A 21,846-nucleotide genomic window follows, 5' to 3' on the forward strand; every position below is an offset into this window, starting at 1 on the left:
GGGACTCGCTCATCAAAGGAAGTAAGAACTAGTAAGTAAGTACAAGGCCACGGTTGCGGGGAGCTTACCTGTGCCACTGATACTTGTTGAAGCCAAGTTTAGGTTCTGTAACTTTTCCAAGGTTATAAACTAATCATTACCAGGTAAGAATTCAAGCTGAAATTCCTGGGATTCCAAAACCAAGGCTTTTCAGATAGGAGCAATAAACACATTGTTGCCAGGAAAGAATTCAACTGAGATTCATGGGATTCCAAAGACAGGCTTCTTAGGAGCCCAAGGAAAGACTGAGCTTTCCTACTCTTTCTCTTGCGTAGTCTCAGTTTCCCACCTTAGTGTCTCTTACCAATAAACGCTGAAAGCTCAAACTGGGAAGAGGAAGATGAGGCACAACACTGGAGAGTAAGAGAAACCTTGGGACATTGAAGGATTCACAGTTTGGGATTAGAATGGAAGAGAACAGAAGAGATTTGGACTGACCACACCTTAAAAATGGCATTTGAGAGTCAGGCGGTGGTGGTGGCACGTACCTTCAATCCTAGCGCCCAGGAGGCAGAGGCAGGTGGATTTTTATGAGTTTGAGGCCAACCTGGTCTACAAGGGCTAGTTCCAGGACAGCCAGAGAAACCCTGTCGCGAAAAACAAACAAAAAATGCCATTTGAGGATTTACACGAAAAGCAGACCTAACCCAGTGTTTCTAAAATATTGTCAAACCAGACTGTACGGTTTTTCAAATTTTCTGTTTTATAAGTTAGCACTTAACTTGGGTGATTTTGAAAGGATGGGACTAGATATGTAGGTCCACGCTACACCTGTAAAGAAATCTTCCTTGGAAGGGAATCCAATAAAAATATCAAAAGCTTAAATGACCGACCTCCTTTGTTTTTGCCAACTGGTAAGAAAGTAACAGTACTAGTTCCTAGTGGAATTTTAACATTGTTTTTTTCCCCCTCCGGGGGACGGAAGTCTGGCAACTGTCTCTCTCTCGGAGGGCTACTTTATTCTTAAAGACCAAAACCGCGGCGAGCCGAGAGGAACAAAGCGGCGGCTGCGAGCGCGGTCCCGGACCCCGCGCTGGCTTTGCGGGATCGGCACCTTACGGTGCCTGAGTCACCCCGCGCTGGGCTCCTCCTGCGGGAACCCGAAGGCCGGCGCCGCCCGCCCGCCCCCAACGCGCTCCGTCCCACGCCTGCGTCCCGCGTACGGCAGCTCCCTCCCCTCCCCCGCCCCCCGGTTCGATGACGTGAGCGGCGAGGGCGGAGCCAGGGTCCGTGGCGGGAGTGGGGGAGGAACTGCGAGGTGTGCGTGGACGTCAGACTGGGTAGCGGAAGGTCAGGGCGGCCCGGAGCGGAAGTGGGGCTCGGGAGCTGGTCCGCCATTGTGGGCCCGAGGAGCGGAGGGCGAGCGGGGACGAGCGGCGTGCCGGCGGCGAGCTCGGGCCCCTTCGGCGATTCCCGAGCGCGAGCCCGCTTCCCGGAGTCCCCGCGAGCGGAGGTGGCGGCGGCGGCGGCTGGAGCAGAGCTTCGCGAGGGCGGCAGCCGACTGCTGTGAGTGCTCGCGGAGAGGCCCAGGCGGCGGCGGCGGCGGCGGCTCCTCCTCTCGGCTTGCGGTGAAGAATGTCAGCCACTAGCGTGGATCAGGTGAGGGAGCAGGGCCCGGGCTCGGCCAAGGCCCGAGCCGCAGAGCTCCACCCTCGCGCGCCTCTAGCCGCCGGCGGCCCTGTAACGGCGCGGCGGGGGCTGCCCGGCGGGGCTGCCGCCCAGGCCGGCGTGCGTGCTGGCGGCGGAGCCCGCGGCCGGCGCCCGGGAGCGCTCCGAGGGCCGGATGTCCCGGCGGCCGCGCCGGGGCCCCGAGCTGGCGGCTGGCGGGCGCTGGCGGCGCTGCGGAGGGGCGGCGGGAGGCCGACGGGCGGAGTGGCTGCGGAGGAGCTGGCGGGGTTCACTCCTACGCGGATTGTTCTGAATAACTTGTCTCCGATAATGTCTCTGATTAACACACTTTTCTTTCCTCTCCTCCCTCCCCCTCCCTTTACCACATCTTTCGCCTTGCTCCAGAGACCTAAAGGGCAAGGAAATAAAGGTGAGTTTGGTTATTTTTTTTTTCTCTCTCTCTCTCTCTCAGATGTTGCCCTGATGTTATTTTTAAACCGCCAGCGGCTTCTTTTTTGTTTTTGCTTTTCTTCTTAAATGTAAAGGTTAGAAAAACATCCATCGCAGTTAAGTCAGCTAACATTTAGGTAGTTCCTGGGTTTGAAGGTAATGTTTGTAGAAACCGAAGTTCTGCAAGAATAAACAGCTGTCTTGCTTGTATTTCAGTAAACGTAAGATATTTCTTTAGTTTTCTATTTTATCTTTGTTACATAACTTAGGTCACGATTTTCTACATTTGTGTCTAGTCAAGTACGTTCTTGAAGTGGACATTCTGTTTAAAATGTCTGGATAATATTTATACTTGCAGTTCACATGGCGTTCTGTGTCACATGAATGAAAATCGTACGGTTAATCACTGATCCATAAAAGTTGCTTGCAAAGAGGCAACAGCAGTACAGAACTCCTAACAGCAAGTATCTCATTGTATAGCCCTGACTGCAAGGTGTGTCTCAATCTGGTATCTTACAATCACCTGAGAAGGAAATTATTTGTGCGGTTACTGCTAGCATTATATGACTTACTGTTTAAAAACTACCATTAAAAGTAAGGCATTTAAAACATAAATGTAGTTTGTATTTATGCCCGTGGAACTCAGTAGTCAGCTGATTGAAACATTATGACATAAATCATGTGATACTAGTTTAGGACAATAACTCCTTTCTTGGGGTGGTGCCAATTAAAGAACATTCCAATGAACTATATAGTTATAACGTTTTGCAGTGCCGGAAATGACACTAAATACAATTATACTTCCTGTTTTTTTTTCCCCCTAGTAACCAAGTACTGCTTAGAAAATAAGATCTGCATTAGCCCTTTAGGTGTAACTTTCATGTTTTCTGTTGATGTTTTTAATTTTTTTCCTGGGTTTTTATGTGGCAGTGCTGGTTAATTAGAAAATAGTTATGCTCTTCACAGAATAATTTCCTTCATGTCATGCTGCATTTTATATAAAAATTTGTATATACCAGACGCATTGAAGTGTGTAGGTAACAAACTGCTTTATTTTAATTAATGTTTTCTTTCAGCACATAAACATTTAGGAATTAACTTATGGAATTTTAGTTATAATTATAAACTTCAGAATTAGAGGTTAACTTAAAAATAGTTCTGAAACATTTGTAAATTTAAAAGGAATTTCTTTTTCTTTTTTGGCTAATCTGTCCATCTGTGAAATCTGTGGTCATTATTGCCTAGTATAAACTGTTTTATCCTAGAACTATGCAAGGCTATTTGAAGTGCTAAGTGTTTTGTGTTATGCATTTTAAGGTAAGTGACTTCTGTGAAATTCTTTTTGGATAAGAAATGTAGACCACCATTTAGATGGGGTATTGTAAGCTTGTCCTGGATTACCACGAGTTTGGTTTACTCAGGAATCACTTCACTTTGGTGTGGCCTAGCGACCTCTGTTGTTATACACCAGCTACTTACTTATAAATTGTCTCAAATACAGAAGCCAGCCACAGGCTGCATCACCTGGTGACTGCATTTTTGTATGAGAATTTTTAATTGATAGTGTCACTTCTGATTTGATATGTAGCTACACATACACATTATGGTTTTTGGATAGTTCTTGTTCTTTATTCTCCCTGTTTTTCTTTTACTCTTTTTGTTCAGTTTATAGTTTTATTCTAGGATGAAGGCTGGGATTTCTTACAGTTCTGGGTTTCAATACCACATATAGCTACTGATTTACCAAGTTTGTTGAGCACATTGCACTTTATTTAAAAAACATTCTCTTCTATAAAAAAAAGAGTGGCTGTAAATCCTGTTGTTAATATACTGTAATTACAACAGCTTATTGCTCTAGATGCTATCTGCTGGATTATTTTTATCCTCTTTTGAGGAAGAGAAGAAAAGCTACTGGTCTAAAAGTATTGGTATGCTTAAAGTCATGTAAGTTGGAACCATTATAAAATGATAGGAACCATCATAAGTTTACAAATACATTACAAGCCAAGTCAGGACTGATAACAAATGGCAGTTAGGAGCTTTTTTGTGTTTGAGGAAAAACTTCTGTCTTAGCTGACTTATTTTTAAGTTAGTGAAATTATCTTATAGTAAGTCTGTATACTATTATTAAGCAGAAACTGTAACTTTTTCTTGCTTTACAACTGTAAAGATGTGGTTAATAATTTTGAATTTCAGAGTTTAAGAACCTTATGTTCCTAAGAAATTGGTATCAGTTAAGATTTTAAACTAGTTGACTTAATATGACTTCCGAGATGCTACTACTTTTATGAATTACCTGGCTTTAGTGTCTTTTTCTGCAAAGTGTTCTTAAGCATATCCTTAAGGCTTATTGGACTAAAAGAATGAAAAGGAGTTCTGTCAGTCTATTTGAAAAGACAAAATGCTTCTGAAATGTAATTCCTAATTTTTGATTTATTTTTACATATTTTTTTAACTGAAAAATTTTTTTCCTGTGTAAAATGTCAGACCTGCTTGTTATACTTGGCAAGATAATACCAAAAGATAGTTAAAATGTAAGGATAATTATTTGTTGGTCCATAATTTTCTTTATTAATAAGAACTTTTGCTTGCTGTGTCTTCATTTGTGTGTCCCGATGTCCTCTTAGGTCTTTCTCCTTCCTTTCTTTTGTTCCTTAAGTTTATATAAATAAACAACACGTGGAAATTGGTTCTTTTTCCTCCTCCTTATTCCTTCTGTAGGCGGGACACGTACATCATTTTATACAACTTCAGTTTAAAAGAATTAGGTTGAAATTGGTTGTTTGAATGTTTCAGAAAATTAGTGTATTTTAGCAATATTATGTTGTATCTTCTCTCTGTCCCCCTCTAAGAAATGATTTCAAAACACCATACTATCATTATTTCGGCTTCATACTTTTACTAATCCTCACAACATTCCTGTAAGGAGATAGAGGGTATATGGTATTGTCGCTGTTTTTGTAGGTGGGAAAACATGATGCACACATCTGTTGACTTTCCTAACTTGATGTAGTCAGGACCAGAGCAGAGAATCACCTGGCTTCTAAGGCCCATGTTCTATCTTGATTTGACTTTGCTTCATAGGGCAGAGGAAACAGGCGAAGAATCATGTAAGTCATCTGTTCTTTTTTCCCTGAAGAACTTTCACACAATATAGAAGTGGCTTAGATTTCATTAATGTTCAGTGACTTTCAGTCTCCAAGGCATTAGATTGTCCTTAAGTAATGATCAACAACTAAAATCTAATGAAACAGTTGCTTTAAGAAAGTATGCTTCTGAAATTAAAGGGCTAGTTGGTATCTTATTAGGAGCCTTTAAATGGATACTTTTTTGATTATGTTAGCAGTAAGGACTAGATAAACAAGAACTAATGGATACAAGAGATAGAGATTGTTTTTAATACAGGCTGATATTCATACTAGTTTAATAGTCTATTCTAGTCAGAAACTTTTTTTTTTTTTGGCCTTCAAAAAATAAAAGACTGTGCATCACTCTTGTTGATAAAGGAATAGTCAAATCTATGGGAAGAACGAACGAGTGTATCTGTTTACGGGACTGCAGTGGTTACCTCAGCCCTCAGATGACACCCTCCGTTTTATTTTGTTAGTAGTAACAGTTACATATTTTAATTCTGGAGCCCATTTAGCCAAAACTGACTCTGGTGAAGTCATTATGAAACACTGTTGAATCTTGTAAGTGGAGTCAGGATCCATTTGATCTTTGGGCCATAGAGGTCAGCTCTGAAGCCTTCACGCTCAGAGTAGTTTTACTTTTGAGCTATCGCTGAACATTATTGGATGAAGAATGAAGGGATTTAATAGATCTTTGCTCATAAGCCACTGCTCACTAATGTTACATTTTAGGTAATGTACACTTAGGACAAAATTAGAGTTGATATTCTGGTAAACTTAACTCCACATTAGTTGGCCATACTTTGTGACCATACTTTTTGAGCAGTAGTTCTAAGAGATCGACATCCCTCACAAATTGCCTTTTCTTTTTTATTTCATGTTTCAATAACAAATACTGCTACTGTATCAGATACTTTCCCAATAACCTTTGTCTGTTTATCTGGTTCAGAATAATTTTTAGTTTTATTTGGGGTATTGCAGCATTTAGTATTAATAAAGATTATTGAATATGGTCATCTCATACGAAGATGAAATGAAATAGGCACTGAATAACCTGAGTTATTATTAGGTTAATGAGCTCAAATCACGACTGGAGACCACTTGCCTCCTCGGTAGTAGACCTGAAATTGAAATTCAGGAGGTGGTTTTATATGCTATACTCAGGCACTACTGGGACAGTGTCCAAATGTATTTTTTTCTTGACTACAAAATATGTCTTTTTTACAGTGTATGAAGTAGTTTTGAACTAGTGTGACATTCTGGTTTGTTTTCTCATGTGTTTCATGAGTAATCATCATCATCTTTGGTGTCTTAATTGTAGTTTTACTTTCATGTGAAAGTCTTATTTATTGGTGTTTAGATTTGAACACAAAACTTCAGTGCATGCTAATTTCACCAGTGAGTTGTTAGTCTTTGAGAATCAAGGTATGTGCACACACATTTATTAGAATCAAAGTCTTAGAGATTTTTAACTCGAGTGCTTACATAACGTACACGAGGCCTGGGTTGGCAGCCCCACTACTGCCAAAAACCAAACCAAAACAACATAAGGCCTTTCCTTTTTAATGAGAGGGTCGTGCTACATAGCCCGGTCTGTGTAGTCCATACTGGTTTTTATCTTCTCTCCTTTTGCTTCTACTTTTCAAGTGCTGTGGAAACCAGTATGTGGCATCAGACCTAGACCTTTCTAGATTTTTCATAATCATCAATTTTAACCACTTTGGAGACATTTAATTTTTTACTGGAACTTCAGGTCATAAATAGTTATTTGAAGGCTCAGCCTGGTATTGTATATATGCCTGTATTCCCATTGCTTCACAAGCTAAAGTAGGATGATTGAGAATTCAGGGTTAGCCTGGGTAAAATAGGAAGAAGACCCAGTTTTGGTAAGAAAAACATTCTTACCTTTATCAGATTAATAGACTTTTATAAAGTTAGGTCACATACTCAAATATATTATCTACATCATTACTTAAAGTTATTTTAAAGTCATACACAAATTTAGGGAGCTTTCCCAACATTTCTGTGTTGCTTTGCTTACTATAATTTTGAAGTTGGGATATTTAAGATTTTGATCAAGGAGAGTATATAGATAAGGTTTATATAATGTTGGGTTTTAGATCATGGGATATCTAGGGTTTTTTTTTGGCACGCATTATTTCTAAAGGTTATCCATAAGAGAGTTCTTAAATCAAAACAGCAAGAAATTCTGTACTATTTTTTTTTTCAGAGTTGGCTTGAAAAGTGTTTGAAATGTTAATATTGTGCTATAAATTTTATAAGGCTTACAACATTTCTAATACAAATATGTTTTTTAGTTTCAGTACAAAATGGTTCGATTCATCAAAAAGATGCTGTAAATGATGATGATTTTGAGCCATACTTAAGTAGCCAGACAAATCAGGTAAGTTTTCTGCAGATTCAGATTTAAGAAGTTAAACTTCTATTGTTTTTTACTGATTTTTTTTCCAACTAGACATCTAATTGAATACAAGATTAATGTGAAATTTGCCTACATGTGGTGAAAAACACTTGAAGGTCTGTGGCATGGGAGACTACTTTTAGGGTATAAGTAACTGAGTGGGGTTCTAAAATATTTAAAGATGAGTGTTATTTTTATATATTGTGCTTAGAATTTTTGAATATTAACATGATTTAATCTTTTATTATTGCAACCATGTTTTTCCTTTTTCCCCCTTTCCTTTCCTCTTCTCCTTACCTTCTCTTTCCTTCTCTCTTCTCTCTGCCCCTTTTCCCTTCCCCTCCCCTTCTTCCCCTCCTTTCTTCTCCCTCCCCCTTCTCAAGACTGGATTTCTCTGTGTAGCCTTGTCTGTCCATCACTTGGTCTACCAGGCTGGCCTTGAACTCAGAAATCCACCTGTCTCTGCCTCCCAAGTTCTGGGATTAAAGAAGTGCTCTGCTATTGCCTGCTACAGCCACATATTTTTAACTAAAGCAAATTAAACTTAATAGCTGGAAACTTTCACTGGATAGATTAGTTTGTATCTTACAACTTTAGTTAAGTATATTTTCTTTAAGATATTCAAATTTGAATTTTATTAAGTTACTGCAGTTTTTAATTTGGCAGTATTAGAGAATAGAATTAAGGACTTTATAAATACTTCTTTATTATGAACATGGAGATTAAATATAGATCATTAGTACCCCCCCTTCAAAATTTTGGGATTTGAATCTGTGATATTGTACATGCTAAGTCATGTACCCCAATTAAGCTACATGCCTAGCTTCTAGTAGCTTTTGAGAATTTGTTCTTAAGGATAATTTAAATGCTAAGAAGCAACAAAATAAAGATATTTTATATTTTGATAAAATTTTTGTTGTCATGTTTATTGTCAAATTTGTGTCACTGGTAGAATCCAATTTTGAAAACAAAATTTCAACCTTTACCAGTTCATGAGAATATTCTGGAATGAAATTTCTAGTATCGTTTCTTCCACATGTAAAAAGATATATGAAAAATGTGCTCTGTAACTTTAACCTAGATTCCTTTAAAAGCGTAAGAGGAAAAGGCACTAAGTATTCTCATAGAATGATTCATTAGACAATTTGAACAAAAGATTTCTGTTTTGTGGAATGTATAGACTTGATTTGTAGCTTATAGAAGTGATGGCTTTGGTCACCCTCATCTACCTTTGGGCATTTTTCTTTACTCTCGTTTGTGTGCTGTCTTAGATTCCTAGTATGTATTGGAGAGGGGTAAATAAATTAGGAGGAATGGAAACAAGTGGTAGAATTTGTGAATGCTTGGCAGGAAGGGGTAGAAAAGATGTCAACATTTGTCTTTCCACAGTACCAAAAATGATTACCTCTAACAAGGCGTGCATTTAAAAGCATTAGCAAAAAGGAACTAGGAAACTAGGTTTGTTGTATAGAAAAAAATGGAAAATTGTCTAAGATCTTAAAGGTAAGTTATATGATTTTAAATCAGAATTTCTTAGCTGAACTGTAAAAGTAACTCGAGAATTGCTAGTTTAATGGAAACTAAGTTTATTGCTGGAATAACTCAAGTAAGCATGATTGACAAACTTTATAAAGTTGTTCAGGTATTTAATGAATTAGTTCCTTGAAGTCCTGATTTAGCTAAAGTTAAATGGATAGATTATGAGGTTCTTTTTAAGATTTATTTTTATGTGTATGTGTGCAAATATATGTTGCATGTGTGGTCCTGGAGAGGCCATAAGAGGGTGTTAAATCCTTGGGACCTGGGAGTTAAAAGTTTTGAGTGAAAGCAGGAACTGCTGAGCCAACTCTCCAGCTCCACACATTGTGCTTTTAAAATTAATTTTAAAAAGTATAAGGAACAAAGATGAATCATCTGGTGATTTAAGTTGTTTTCTGCACTTAAATCCGATTAATATCGGCTAACTCTAGGATTGTGTTAAAAATGTTGGTCTTACTCATCTGACACCATACTTCTTCCATTTTATAGTGTTTTTTAAAGGAGGAAGGAAACAGATCATTGGTTCCCTGTAAATCCTCACAATAATGTGGTGATTGAGTCCAGGTTTCATGTTTCAGTTGCCCTTTTGTTGAAGATGCCATGTAAATTGAAAATAACATTTAAAGAAGAAGTTGGAATACTGATGTTATCTATCTGTGGTCAGTGTTGATTACTGTTGGTGTTTAATGTTTCCAGATTCTTGGCTATTTATTTACAGAATTGAAATTAAAACCCATGCTGATTTGCAAAAGTAGCAAAGAAATTTTATTTAAAGCAAAACAGTAGAAAAATTTAGCATATGCTGCAAGGGAACAGCCAGGCACATGAGTGAAAATATTCAAGGCCTTAAGTTGCTGTCTGGGATCTCTCTTTATAAGGTCTAAAGGAAGGGTGGGCTGATTGCTAAGGGTGTAATTTGGTTGGTTCTCTATTTTGATTGGTAGATTAGGTCATACAATAATTTTTCCATTGTGCATATTCCTTTCCATATGCATCTAATTTTGTCATATACATAGGAATAAGTAGATTTAAGAGTATAATTCCTAAAAGGATACAGTTTTGTTTTACTCTTCATGTACCCCAGATCAGCCCTGGCTGGATCTCTCCTCTGATCTTCAGACTAGAATGCATTGAGAATACTTTTAAATAGAAACTTTCCAAGTTTGATTGTTGTTAGAAGAATAGAAACATGTCCTCTGTGGTTGTGGCTCTGAGGTTGCTGGTTGTACTGGTTGGAGAGGAGTGTGTGCATAGTAAGCACATTATTAGCAGAGGGGTATGTACATACCACAAACCAAGTGGAATCCCAAGACACTAAACCAGTCCTTATGCTTTCCCAGTGGAGGCTTGAGAAAATGATTATGTTTAAGTTTTATTCTGTTTTGGCATTGTGTGCCCTGTACTTTAACAATGACTGGATATTGATGTGATTTTTCCACTGGTGTTTTCAGTAACTACACTCCACAGTCCAAAATCCAAGTCTGATTCTGTGATTGTCAATACTAATAAAAAAAATTACCTGCCAGATGTGATGGTGTACTGCTAGAACTTCCTAAGTGAGGTTGAGTGTAGCCTGCACTGCATAGCAAGATTGTCTCACAAAAATCAAAACAAAAAATAAAGCACACATAAAACCACTACTACTAGAGTTTCACAGAAGTAGCTATATTTGTCATATGAGTGCATTTAAAATGACTTACATGCTTTATCTCATCTTTAGTCAGCAATGCCCATCCTTGGGAAATAAGACAACCGTTTTCTGAAAATAGGTTGTTTTTTTTTTTATTTCTTAAAAACGAAAAACCAAAAATAAGCACCTTAATTTTTTTTATGTAAACCTTCAAACTTATACCGTGAAGTTTTATATTTATGAGTTAGCTCTTTGCTGATGTGTTTTGTTTTATTTTTTATACATGAGTTTAATACTAGTTAAGTGGAGGGTCAGTTTTTGTTGCTGTATTGTGGAACATTCCAGTACAAAGAATGAGTTCTTCATCTTTCCGTTCCTAGTCACTGGTGTGATGGTATGTGGCAGGGATGAGGGACTCATGACACAGATATTAAGTGAGTGCATGTGTTAACGCTATTTGGTAGAATTGCAGAGTGAAGAATTGCAGTTGGTGAAACAGATTTTATTACATTTAACACTTTTCATGACATCTGTATGATTGTATTTTGATAGTGTTATTGTGTGGCCCTGGCTGGCTTCAGACTTGAGACTCTTACCTTAGTCTTCCAGGTACTGGGATTATTGCCTTGACAGTGCTTTTGCAGTAAATCTCAGTTTTTACAATGACCAATAGAAGAAAGTAAATAAAATCATTATAGATACAGTAAAAATCACTAACCCATTGGTTCTGAAATCAGAAGAGCCTTTTTGTGTGTGTGTGTTTGTTTGAGATTGGCTTTGATGTATGTAGCCCACATTGGCTTTGGCTCTGAGCCCATCAGTTTCCACCTGTATTAGTATCATATTTGCATGCCAACTGATTCTGGGCTTGGAAGTTGGGAGTCTGAAGTACTTCAGGTTCTTTATTTTGTTTTTGTGTTTGTTTTCTGAGACAGGGTTTCACCATGTTCCCCTGGCTGTCCCAGAACTAACTCTGCTAAACTAGGCTGGTCTCAGAGATACTCCTGCCTCTGAGTGTTATGGTTAAAGGTGTGCACTACCACTGCCTGGACAGCATATCCATTTCTTAATGTTTTTCTTTTTAATAAATATTTTTATTAATTCTCTGACACTTAGGATTTTTTAAAGTCATTTACAGCTGCCTCTCTCAACTCTTTTTAGGTTTAACCCCTTTCTCTTGTTTTAAAGTTTAATTTTATGTCTTGTTTAAATTTTTTTTATTTATCTTAAAATGTTACAGACTTATAATTCTCCTTAAGTAGATTAGTTCTCCTTCACTGAACCAGCATTCTCATAAGTAGTATTACATATTTTATTTTCTTTTAGAAGTAAAATTTATATAAAATGTGCAAAATCCAAGTATACCTATGGAACGGAAACCAGTGTCCAAATATAGACTGTCTTTCATTAAACATTTTCAGTTCTTGAGCTTAAATTTGTCTTGACCTCCAGGGACATTTTGAGGATTTTTTTTCTTTTATGAATCAAGTGTTTAGAGTTAGACATATTTATATAGTTATGATTCATGGATATACAACATGGAATGATTATATCAAGGGATTTAAACTATACCCTAAATAGTTTTAATAATATTTTTATGCTGTGAACACTTGAAACACCACCGCTATCAGTTTTGGAATGAATTAGTTATTAACTATATTTATCACACTTTGGCTTCTTTATACATTAAGAGAAGCCATAAGAATCAAGGACTCACTCATTCACACATTCAAGAGTTCCATCAAAATAGAAAAGTGAAAGCTATAATTCATATGTCCATGGCCCATGTAGGCCCTGTGCTTGGTTCTTCAGACTTTGGAGTTGATAGACCCTTGCTCAGTTGACTTAGAAAGCCTTGTTCTCCTGTTGTCCTCAGTTACTACTACCTACCCTACTTACTCTTCTTTTTGCTCTTCCCCTGAGCTCTGAGGGGAGAGAATTGATGGCAATATACCAATTAGAGATAAGTGTTCTCCAATCTCTCTGGATTATGTCTGACTGTGGGTATTTGTTCCCATGTCTGCAGGAGGAGGCCTCCCTGATGATGGCTGAGTAAACGACTGATCTATGAGTATAGCAAATATCACAGGAGTCATCTTTTTGGTGTTGATGCTTAGACTAGTAGTGATTGGTTCTATCTTAGGTCTTTGAGCTGTCTGTCTAGTCTCTGGTTCTTGGTCACCTAAGCAGTGTCAAGTATGGGTTCCAGCTCATGAAATAGGCCTTAAGTCAAATCACATACTGGTTGGTTACTCCCATAAGCTTTGTGCCAACATTGCCCTAGCAAATATTTTAGGTAGGAAGATTGTAAAAATTTCGGCTGGATTGGTTTTTATGTTTCTCTTGGTAATCTGGGGAGTATTTTCTCTTACCAGAGACACTAGAACATGGGGGTAAAGGTTCTTTGTGGACACCAGTTCGTATTCTCCATCTTCAATGAGTTAGTTATGTGGGTATTGTCATCAATGGGGTCTTGTTGGCAGTTTGGAGAGCAGCTTATTATCTTGGCAGCAGCCTGGGTTGTTTGGGGATTTCCATGTGACTGTTATGCCAACTTCAGTTAGATGAAACAAACTTGGTGAGAAGTGGCCAGTTGGGACTCTATCTTCCTCATTATTTGGAAAATTTATTAGAATTGACTACATATGTTAGGAAGTTTTCATTGTTGTAGGTTTCCTTGCTGCTCCTCGAATGCCCCTTACATCTAGTTGCCTCTCCCTACATTCCCTCCCTCAGCTCCATTCCTCTTCTGCTCCCCAACTGATCCTCCCATTTCAGCTCTCACCCCTTCCTCCCAGTTCACCAATAAAGTTCATCCTATTTCTCCCTCTCGGGAGGTCTATGTGTCCCCTCTGAACCCTTCATCAATACTGGCCCACTCTGGATCTATGGATTGTAGCTTGATTATCACTTATTTAATGGCTAATGTCTATATAAAGTTAATACTGAATGGGTTACCTCACTTGGTGATTTTTTTTTCTAGTTCCATCCATTTGCTTGCAAATTGCATGATGTCATTTTAACAACTGAGTAATACTCCCTTGTATAAAAGTATCACATTCTTTTGTTGAAGTACGTGTAGGTCCCTCCAGCTATTGGCTGTTATAAATAGAGCAGCAATCTCCTTGTGGTGTGATAGAGTGTCCTTTGGGTATATGCCCAAAAGTGGTATGGTGAATCTTGAGGTAAATCATTTCCCAACTTTTTGAGGAGCTGCCTTATTGATTTTCATGGTGACTGTGCAAGTTTGTGCTCCCACCAACAGTGGAGGAGTGTTTGCCTTGCTCCACCCTCTCTAGCATATGATGTCATTTGTGTTAGTGATCTTAGCCATTCCAATAGGTGTGAGATGGACTCTCAAAGTAGTTTTGTGTTGCATTTCCCTGATGGCCAAGGATATTGGACATTTAAGTGTTTCTCAACCATTTGAGATTGCTCTATTGAGAATTCTTTGTATATATCTGTTCTACATTTTTTTAAATTGGATTCTTTGGCTTTTTAGATCTAGTTTCTTGAGTTCTTTATATATTTTGGACATTAGTGCTCTCTCAGCTCTGGAGCTGGTAAATTTTCATTCTGTAGGCAGCCATTTTTGTCCTATTAATGGTGTCCCTTGCTATGCAGAAGCTTTAGTTTCATGGGTACTATTGCTTAATTGTTGATTTTACTGCCTGTGCTAAGGGGGTTCTGTTCAGAAATATTTTTCTTGTATCAGTGGTAAGTGGTATCTTTTGAAAAGATGATTCATTTCTTTTTGATTTTCCAGTTGGATGGAATACAGGTTTTTAAAGTGTATTCTTAGGATTCTCGGATTTCCTTGGTGTCTATTGTTGTGACTCCCCTCTTTTTGTTTTTGATTTTATTAGTTTGGGCAAGAGTTTGTCAGTCTTACTGATTTTCTCAAAGAACCAACTCATTTCTTTGATTCTTTGTGTTTTTCTCTTTGTTTTTATTTTAGTGATTTCAGCCCTGAGTTTGAGAATAACTTGCAATTTTCTCTTTTTGGGTATCTCTCTTTTTTTTTTGTTTTTTGTTTTTTTGTGACAGGGTTTCTCTGTAGCTTTGGAGCAGTTCCTAGAACTAGTTCTTGTAGACCAGGCTGACCTTGAACTAAAAGAGAACCGCAAGCCTCTGCCTCCTGAGTGCTGGGATTAAAGGCATGTGGCTTGTATATTCATTTTTATTCAATTCTAGAAAGTCTTTATTCTGTTTTGGCCCATTGTTCCTTGAGTAGGAAGTTGTTTGGTTTCCATGAGTTTGTAGGTTTTTTGTTTCTGTTGTTGAAATCTAGCATTACTCTAAGGTGATCTGATAGGATGGAGGGTGTCATTTTGATTTTCTTGTATCTGTTGAGACTTACTTTGTGTCTTGAGTATGTGGTCTGTAGTATGAGGCCACTCGTTTTTCCTGTCTGCTCAGCCCCAAAGTAATCAACACAAACCATATTATTTGTAATACTGTTTGGCCTTTAGCTTAAGTGTATTTCTGGCTAACTCCTATATCCTAAACTAACCCATCTCCATTAATCTGTGTATCACCATGAGACTGTGGTTTACCAGAAATTGGGTAAAGTTCTGGTGTCTGTCTCCAGAGGAGCTACATGACTTTTTTCTGACTCTGCCTTCTCTCTCCCAGCATTCTTTTTAGTTTTCTCCACCTAACTCTTTCTGCTCTGCTATAGGCTCAAAGCAGTTTCTTTATTAACCAGTGGTATTCACAGCATACAGAGGGGAATCCCACATCATTGGTCAGTTTTGAGTAAGCTCCCAGAGATGCAAAAAAGGTGTAGTCTTTTAAAAGTGTTTGGGTGACTGTAGATATCTTCTAGGTTCATTTGGTTTAGAAAGTCTGTTAGCTCCATCATTTCTTTGTCTTTGTCTGGATGAGAGTGAGATATTAAAGTCTCCCAACATCAATGTGTGAGGGTCAATGTATGATTTTAGCTCTAATTCTGTTTCTTTTACAGATTAGGGTGCCCTTGTATTTAGGGCATAGATGTTAAAAATTCAGTTATCACCTTGGTAGATTATGTAGTTTATTTCTTTTGGTTACTTTTGGTTTGAAGTCTATTTTATTAGATATTAAAATGGCTACCAGCTTGACTCTTAGGTTTATTTTCTTGTTATATCTTTTTCCAACCCTTTACTCTGAGGTAATGTCTATCCTTGATGTTCAGGTGTATTTCTTGGATGCAGCAGAAGGTTGTGTCTTGTTTTTCATCCATTCTGTTAGTCTGTTGTTTTTATTGGTGGAATTCAGTCCATTGAAATTGAGAGAGATTAATGACAAATGATTGTTGTTTTTCCCATTATTTTCTTGTTTTTGTTGTGGTTGTGGTGGAGAGAGATAACAGAATGTTTCCATTTTATTTTGATTTTGCTGGTCTGATATTATTTCCTATGGTTTTCATAGTTGTAGTTAACCTTAGGTTGGAGTTTTTCTTCTAGCAACTTTTGGTATTGGGATGATTGTAGATCTATGTGCTAATAATCTGGTTTTGTCTTTGTTGAATGGGTGTTTGTTCCCTTGGTTCCTGTTTCCTCTTTGAATTTTAGGAGAGAATGATAGCAGTGTATTGCTTGGTAGGAAGTTTTTCTGTGGACCTGTTTCCTTGGCCTGCTCAGTTGGTGTATTCCCAGGAAACGCTTGTTGTTAGAGGCTGGCATAATTGGATGAGTTGGGGAAAGGAAGGCTGGAGTAGTAGGTCTGTGTGATCCCTTGGCCATGGAGGCAGGGAGAAAAGGAAAACCGCTGCAGGTGTCCTGCTACTGAGCTGGAGATAGACTGGGGGATTTAGCTGGAGGAGCAGCAGGAGAGGTGAAAATGAAAGTCAGCCTCTCTGGCAGGAGTGGCCTTTGGGTCAGCAGGCGGTGCCTGCTGGGGTAAAGTAGGGTGTAGGGTTCAGAGGGGAAGACTTGGGATCTACCAGAGAGGGACGCTGGCAGCTGGGGCAGGAAAGGCTGATTTTGAAGGAGTTTTATTGTAGCAAGATGTTGGTTACCCCTCATAACAGTCATGCCAGTGCTGTACCATTGAAGGCATCTTGTCTGACAGGTTGGCTTTGCAACTCGAAAGGTCTACAGCTGGGTCCACACTTGATGCCTTTCTCCCATAAGATCCAATGTTGTCTTACACTATGTAAGCTATCAAGTAGAGTAAGAGAGGACGCTTCCAATTTATTTCCCTCTTGACTTCTTGATTACTGTAACTAAAAGTGTATGTTGTCTTCAGTAGTGGGGTCTTAACATCTAGTTCTGGTGGGCATCCAAAGTGCTATAGCAACAGACTGTTATTTTGAGAGCCTCTGGAGTCTCCCTTATTGGCAATGGAATTTTCTTTTAAAAATCTGTGTCTTCTGAGAGCAGCAATAAGATGAAGAGTATATTTTACTGTATTTTGTTTTTAAAATAGAGAAGAGTAAAACAGTTAATTGTGTTTCATGGTGTAGGCATAATACTGATTTTTCTTCTCAGAAACAGCATTTCTACATTTTTTTTCTTAAGTACAAAATTTAAGTGGCAGTACTTGATTCCATCATAAAGACTGCAGTTTAATTCCTCTGTTTGACATAGTATTCCAAATTTGTTTAAATCTTGTATGTATATTATAATTCTGTACCTGTAAAGCTTATTAGCATTTTGTAAAAAATCTCAGTATTTTAAAATTGGGACAGAAACATAATCTTTATTTTACTCCTACATTTTCTGCCTAAAAATGCCATAATTTTGTAATATTTTAAAATTATCACTGACATAGTTTTACATGCTTAATCCTAGCACTTAGGAGAAGCAGAAGGATTGTGAGATTGAGGCCAGTCTTCTGTAGAGTGAATTTGAGTACAGCTGGGCAGCAAGACTGTCTTAAGGGCGATGGTACTCATCTGTAAATATTTCTGCTGATAATATTGATTTGAAATTTTAATTATGTTGATTAGGCACATCTCTTTCATTCACTTAAACTGCTTTCAGTATTTCAGATAACCTTTTTCTCTTTCAAGTGTACATTTCACTACTGATTGTGGTTTTCTGTTTTGCAGAATAACAGCTATCCACCAATGTCAGATCCATATATGCCTAGTTACTATGCTCCATCCATTGGATTTCCATATTCTCTTGGGGAAGCAGCATGGTCCACGGCTGGAGACCAGCCTATGCCGTATCTGACAACCTATGGACAAATGAGTAATGGAGAGCATCATTATATACCAGATGGTGTTTTTAGTCAACCAGGGGCATTAGGAAATACCCCTCCATTTCTTGGTCAACATGGATTTAACTTTTTTCCTGGTAATGCTGATTTCTCTACATGGGGGACAAGTGGATCTCAGGGACAATCAACACAAAATTCTGCTTATAGTAGCAGTTATGGCTATCCACCTAGTTCTCTTGGGAGAGCTATTACTGATGGACAGGCCGGATTTGGCAATGATACTTTGAGCAAGGTGCCTGGCATTAGTAGTATTGAGCAAGGCATGACTGGACTGAAAATTGGTGGTGACCTGACGGCTGCAGTGACAAAAACTGTAGGTACAGCCTTGAGCAGCAGTGGTATGACTAGCATTGCAACCAATAATGTGCCCCCTGTTAGCAGTGCAGCACCTAAACCAACTTCTTGGGCTGCTATTGCCAGAAAGCCTGCCAAACCTCAACCGAAACTTAAACCCAAGGGCAATGTGGGCATTGGGGGTTCTGCTGTCCCACCACCTCCTATAAAACACAACATGAATATTGGAACTTGGGATGAAAAAGGGTCAGTGGTAAAGGCTCCACCAACCCAACCAGTTCTGCCTCCTCAAACTATAATCCAGCAGCCTCAGCCATTAATTCAACCACCACCATTGGTGCAAAGCCAACTGCCTCAACAGCAGCCTCAGCCACCACAACCACAGCAGCAACAAGGACCTCAGCCACAGGCCCAGCCTCACCAAGTGCAGCCTCAGCAGCCACAACTGCAGAATCGCTGGGTAGCTCCTCGGAATAGGGGAACTGGCTTCAACCAGAATAATGGAGCAGGCAATGAAAACTTTGGTTTAGGTGTTGTACCTGTTAGTGCTTCACCTTCTAGTGTAGAGGTGCATCCAGTGCTGGAAAAACTAAAGGCCATAAACAACTATAATCCCAAAGACTTTGATTGGAACCTGAAGAATGGACGTGTGTTTATAATTAAGAGCTATTCTGAGGATGATATACATCGTTCCATTAAGTACTCTATCTGGTGTAGTACTGAGCATGGTAATAAGCGTTTGGATGCAGCTTATCGTTCCCTGAATGGGAAAGGCCCGCTCTATTTACTCTTCAGTGTGAATGGCAGTGGACATTTTTGTGGAGTGGCTGAAATGAAGTCTGTTGTGGACTATAATGCATATGCTGGTGTCTGGTCTCAGGATAAGTGGAAGGGCAAATTTGAAGTTAAATGGATCTTTGTCAAAGATGTTCCCAATAACCAATTACGACATATTCGCTTAGAAAACAATGACAACAAACCAGTAACCAATTCAAGGGACACTCAAGAAGTACCCCTAGAGAAAGCAAAGCAAGTGCTTAAAATAATCGCTACTTTCAAGCATACCACCTCAATCTTTGATGACTTTGCACATTATGAAAAGCGTCAAGAGGAGGAGGAAGCCATGCGAAGGGTAAGTACGAATCCAATAATTTTTTGTGTGAGGATTTATACTCATGGGTGGAGTGCATGGAATGGCATCCATTTATACCTCTGAATATTATAGTTTATGAACTTTATTCTGAGAAACCAAAAGCTTAAAAAACAGAACTCTGATCTACCTCTTATCCGCAGCCCTTCTAGTTACTGCTCTTAGATGTTGCTATATTTTCCAGTATTTGTTAATGCTTTGTTTTATGAGAAAGGTGGTGTGTGTGTTATGTAACTATAGTATATAATTTATAGAACTGAAACATATGTCTAACAAAATAGAGCAAGAATTTGACATTAGGGTGGGAGATTAGAAGGGTATGCCTTTAGAATTCGATCTGTAGTATTTGATTCTTCCTTGTTAGCACTTTCTGTGAGACTTGAATTTACATATATTTGTATAAACTTGGAATGTGGTCCCAAGGTAAGACAGGCTTGAGTTGCTTTCTCTTCAGAACTAAACATCAGTTTGGGAGGCCTGATTTTAAATGGAAGGGAATGGGAAGGGCAGGGATGAATTTTTTTTCATACGCAGTACACTTTCTATTGAAAATGACATTAGCCACTGTGGAAATATTTGTGGAAATTTAATGGTAAGGCACTTCTGTCTTCATGAAAACACAGCACTGATTCATGTCTTTGTATGAACTCAAATATTATATGACTTCTTACATATGTGGAGCAGAGGAAACTCCTTCAGCCAAGATTGAGCACTCAGTGGTTAATTCTGTTGAGATGAGGATCTGTAATGGTTTTTAAACCATAAGACTCAGAAGTATTTATTGGAGTGTCACCCCTTTTTGTATTTGGTAAGGACTTTAGCTACATTTCTGACAAGCAACCTAGGTGACGCTGGTGCCAGTCTTGCTGTGCTGAACAGTTAGAAACTTGGCTTTGGAGTGATTCAGACTGCTGTTTGCACCTTTGTAGGAGCTGTTTAAATGAATTGCTAAATAGAGTTTTCTCCTAGTTAAATGTGGAAGGTGAGGAAAATAGGATCAGAAGTTGCCAGGGTGTCTTTTTAGCTTATCGGTTAAGTAATAGTCAGATTGTAATTGCTATTATAAGACAGTGGATCAGGAGAATAATTTGGAATGTGGACGGTGTGATGTGGGTAAAGATGTCATTTGGGATATTCTTATTTTAGGATCTTTGAGAAATACAGGTAGGGACCTTCCTGATTCAGACAGTTGAGAGACATGGGAATCAGACTTGGAACGTTTTGTTCTTCTGTAGCTGAGTCTGTTGAAGTGAGATAAGATTGTCCAGGAGAAAAAGATGGCAAAGAAATATGTAGAAGCTTTTTCTTTCTTCTGCCACCAAGTACATTTTTTTTTTACATCCCTTTTTTACCTAGTCTGAAAATTTAGTTCTGGTGTTTATTGTTTTTGATGTTCTAATATATATTTTATTTACTGAGTTTTCTCCACTCATGGTTATTTTGGCAATGAGGGTTCTCCAGATTGCTTTTCTTAGGCAACAAGATTTCCTGTGGAGGAGCCAACTTGGCATATCCTATCTGCCATATAAGTTTAAATGTCAGGTTTTCTTGTTTCAGAATGAGAAGTTTCAGGGGAACTTGAAGCTGCAAGAAAAATCTTTCATCAGTATTTGTATAGGTACTAACTCATCGATGTGTACACATTCTTAGATTTGAACAGCTGGTTTTAATTATATTTGAGTAAAATGAAGTTTCGTGAAAGGACCAAGATAAAAATAATTGGATAATTCGTGGAACAAAAGATAGTTTAAAATGTAGGAGCCAGGTGTAGTGGTACACACTTTTAATCTCAGCACTCAAGAGGCAGAGGCAGGCGATCTCTGAATTTGGGGCCAGTCTGTTATACATTGTGACTTCCAGGACAGCTATACAGAGAGATCCTTCAGAAACAAGCAGCTATACATATATATGCATACATATATACACACATACATTATACACATATAAAACAAAAGTTACAATTTGCTTTGTAGGAAGGATTCCTATTCCTACATAATTGGAGCAGAATACTAAAAAGTTTTATTGAAAACTTAGAACATGATTATCACTGTTAAAAAAATAGGTTAGCAAGTAGATTAATGTGAATATATTCCCATGTTAGATCTTGTTGAAGTTTCAGAAGTTCAAATTGGAAAAGTTAACCAAATGTAGAACAATTGACATGAAAATAGAAAAGAAAAAAGATATAGTGAAAAGAGAAGTGGTCTCTGTTTTTTAAGCAGCAGGAAGAAAACAGTCAGTGTAAAAGATACTTTGGGAACTTTCCTAAACCCATGTTTCCAGGTGGAATAATGAGGTTACCAGATGATTAGCAGGCTAGTTTGAAATGATAAAGGACAGGAAAGATACTGCAAAGGAAAGATAAGCAGGGTAA

General features: G+C 38.4%; 1 protein-coding gene across 2 annotated transcripts in view; it reads left to right on the forward strand.

The window, feature by feature from the left end:
- Positions 1 to 1,345: 1,345 nt before the first annotated feature.
- Ythdf3 (YTH N6-methyladenosine RNA binding protein F3) overlaps positions 1,346 to 21,846 on the forward strand; it is a 33,004-nt gene continuing 12,503 nt past the window's right edge. Inside the window, exons 1-5 of one of the 2 annotated variants that reach the window (XM_057790511.1) lie at positions 1,346 to 1,638; positions 2,053 to 2,077; positions 5,062 to 5,207; positions 7,547 to 7,632; positions 17,856 to 19,454. In XM_057790511.1, coding sequence (XP_057646494.1) covers positions 5,150 to 5,207; positions 7,547 to 7,632; positions 17,856 to 19,454 — 1,743 coding nt within the window. In that variant the 5' untranslated portion in view covers positions 1,346 to 1,638; positions 2,053 to 2,077; positions 5,062 to 5,149. The remainder of the gene's footprint in view (positions 1,639 to 2,052; positions 2,078 to 5,061; positions 5,208 to 7,546; positions 7,633 to 17,855; positions 19,455 to 21,846) is intronic. The other variant, XM_057790512.1, reaches the window with a different exon arrangement.

This window comes from Chionomys nivalis, chromosome 16 (assembly GCF_950005125.1).
Source record: "Chionomys nivalis chromosome 16, mChiNiv1.1, whole genome shotgun sequence".
Taxonomy (NCBI): Eukaryota; Metazoa; Chordata; class Mammalia; order Rodentia; family Cricetidae; genus Chionomys; species Chionomys nivalis.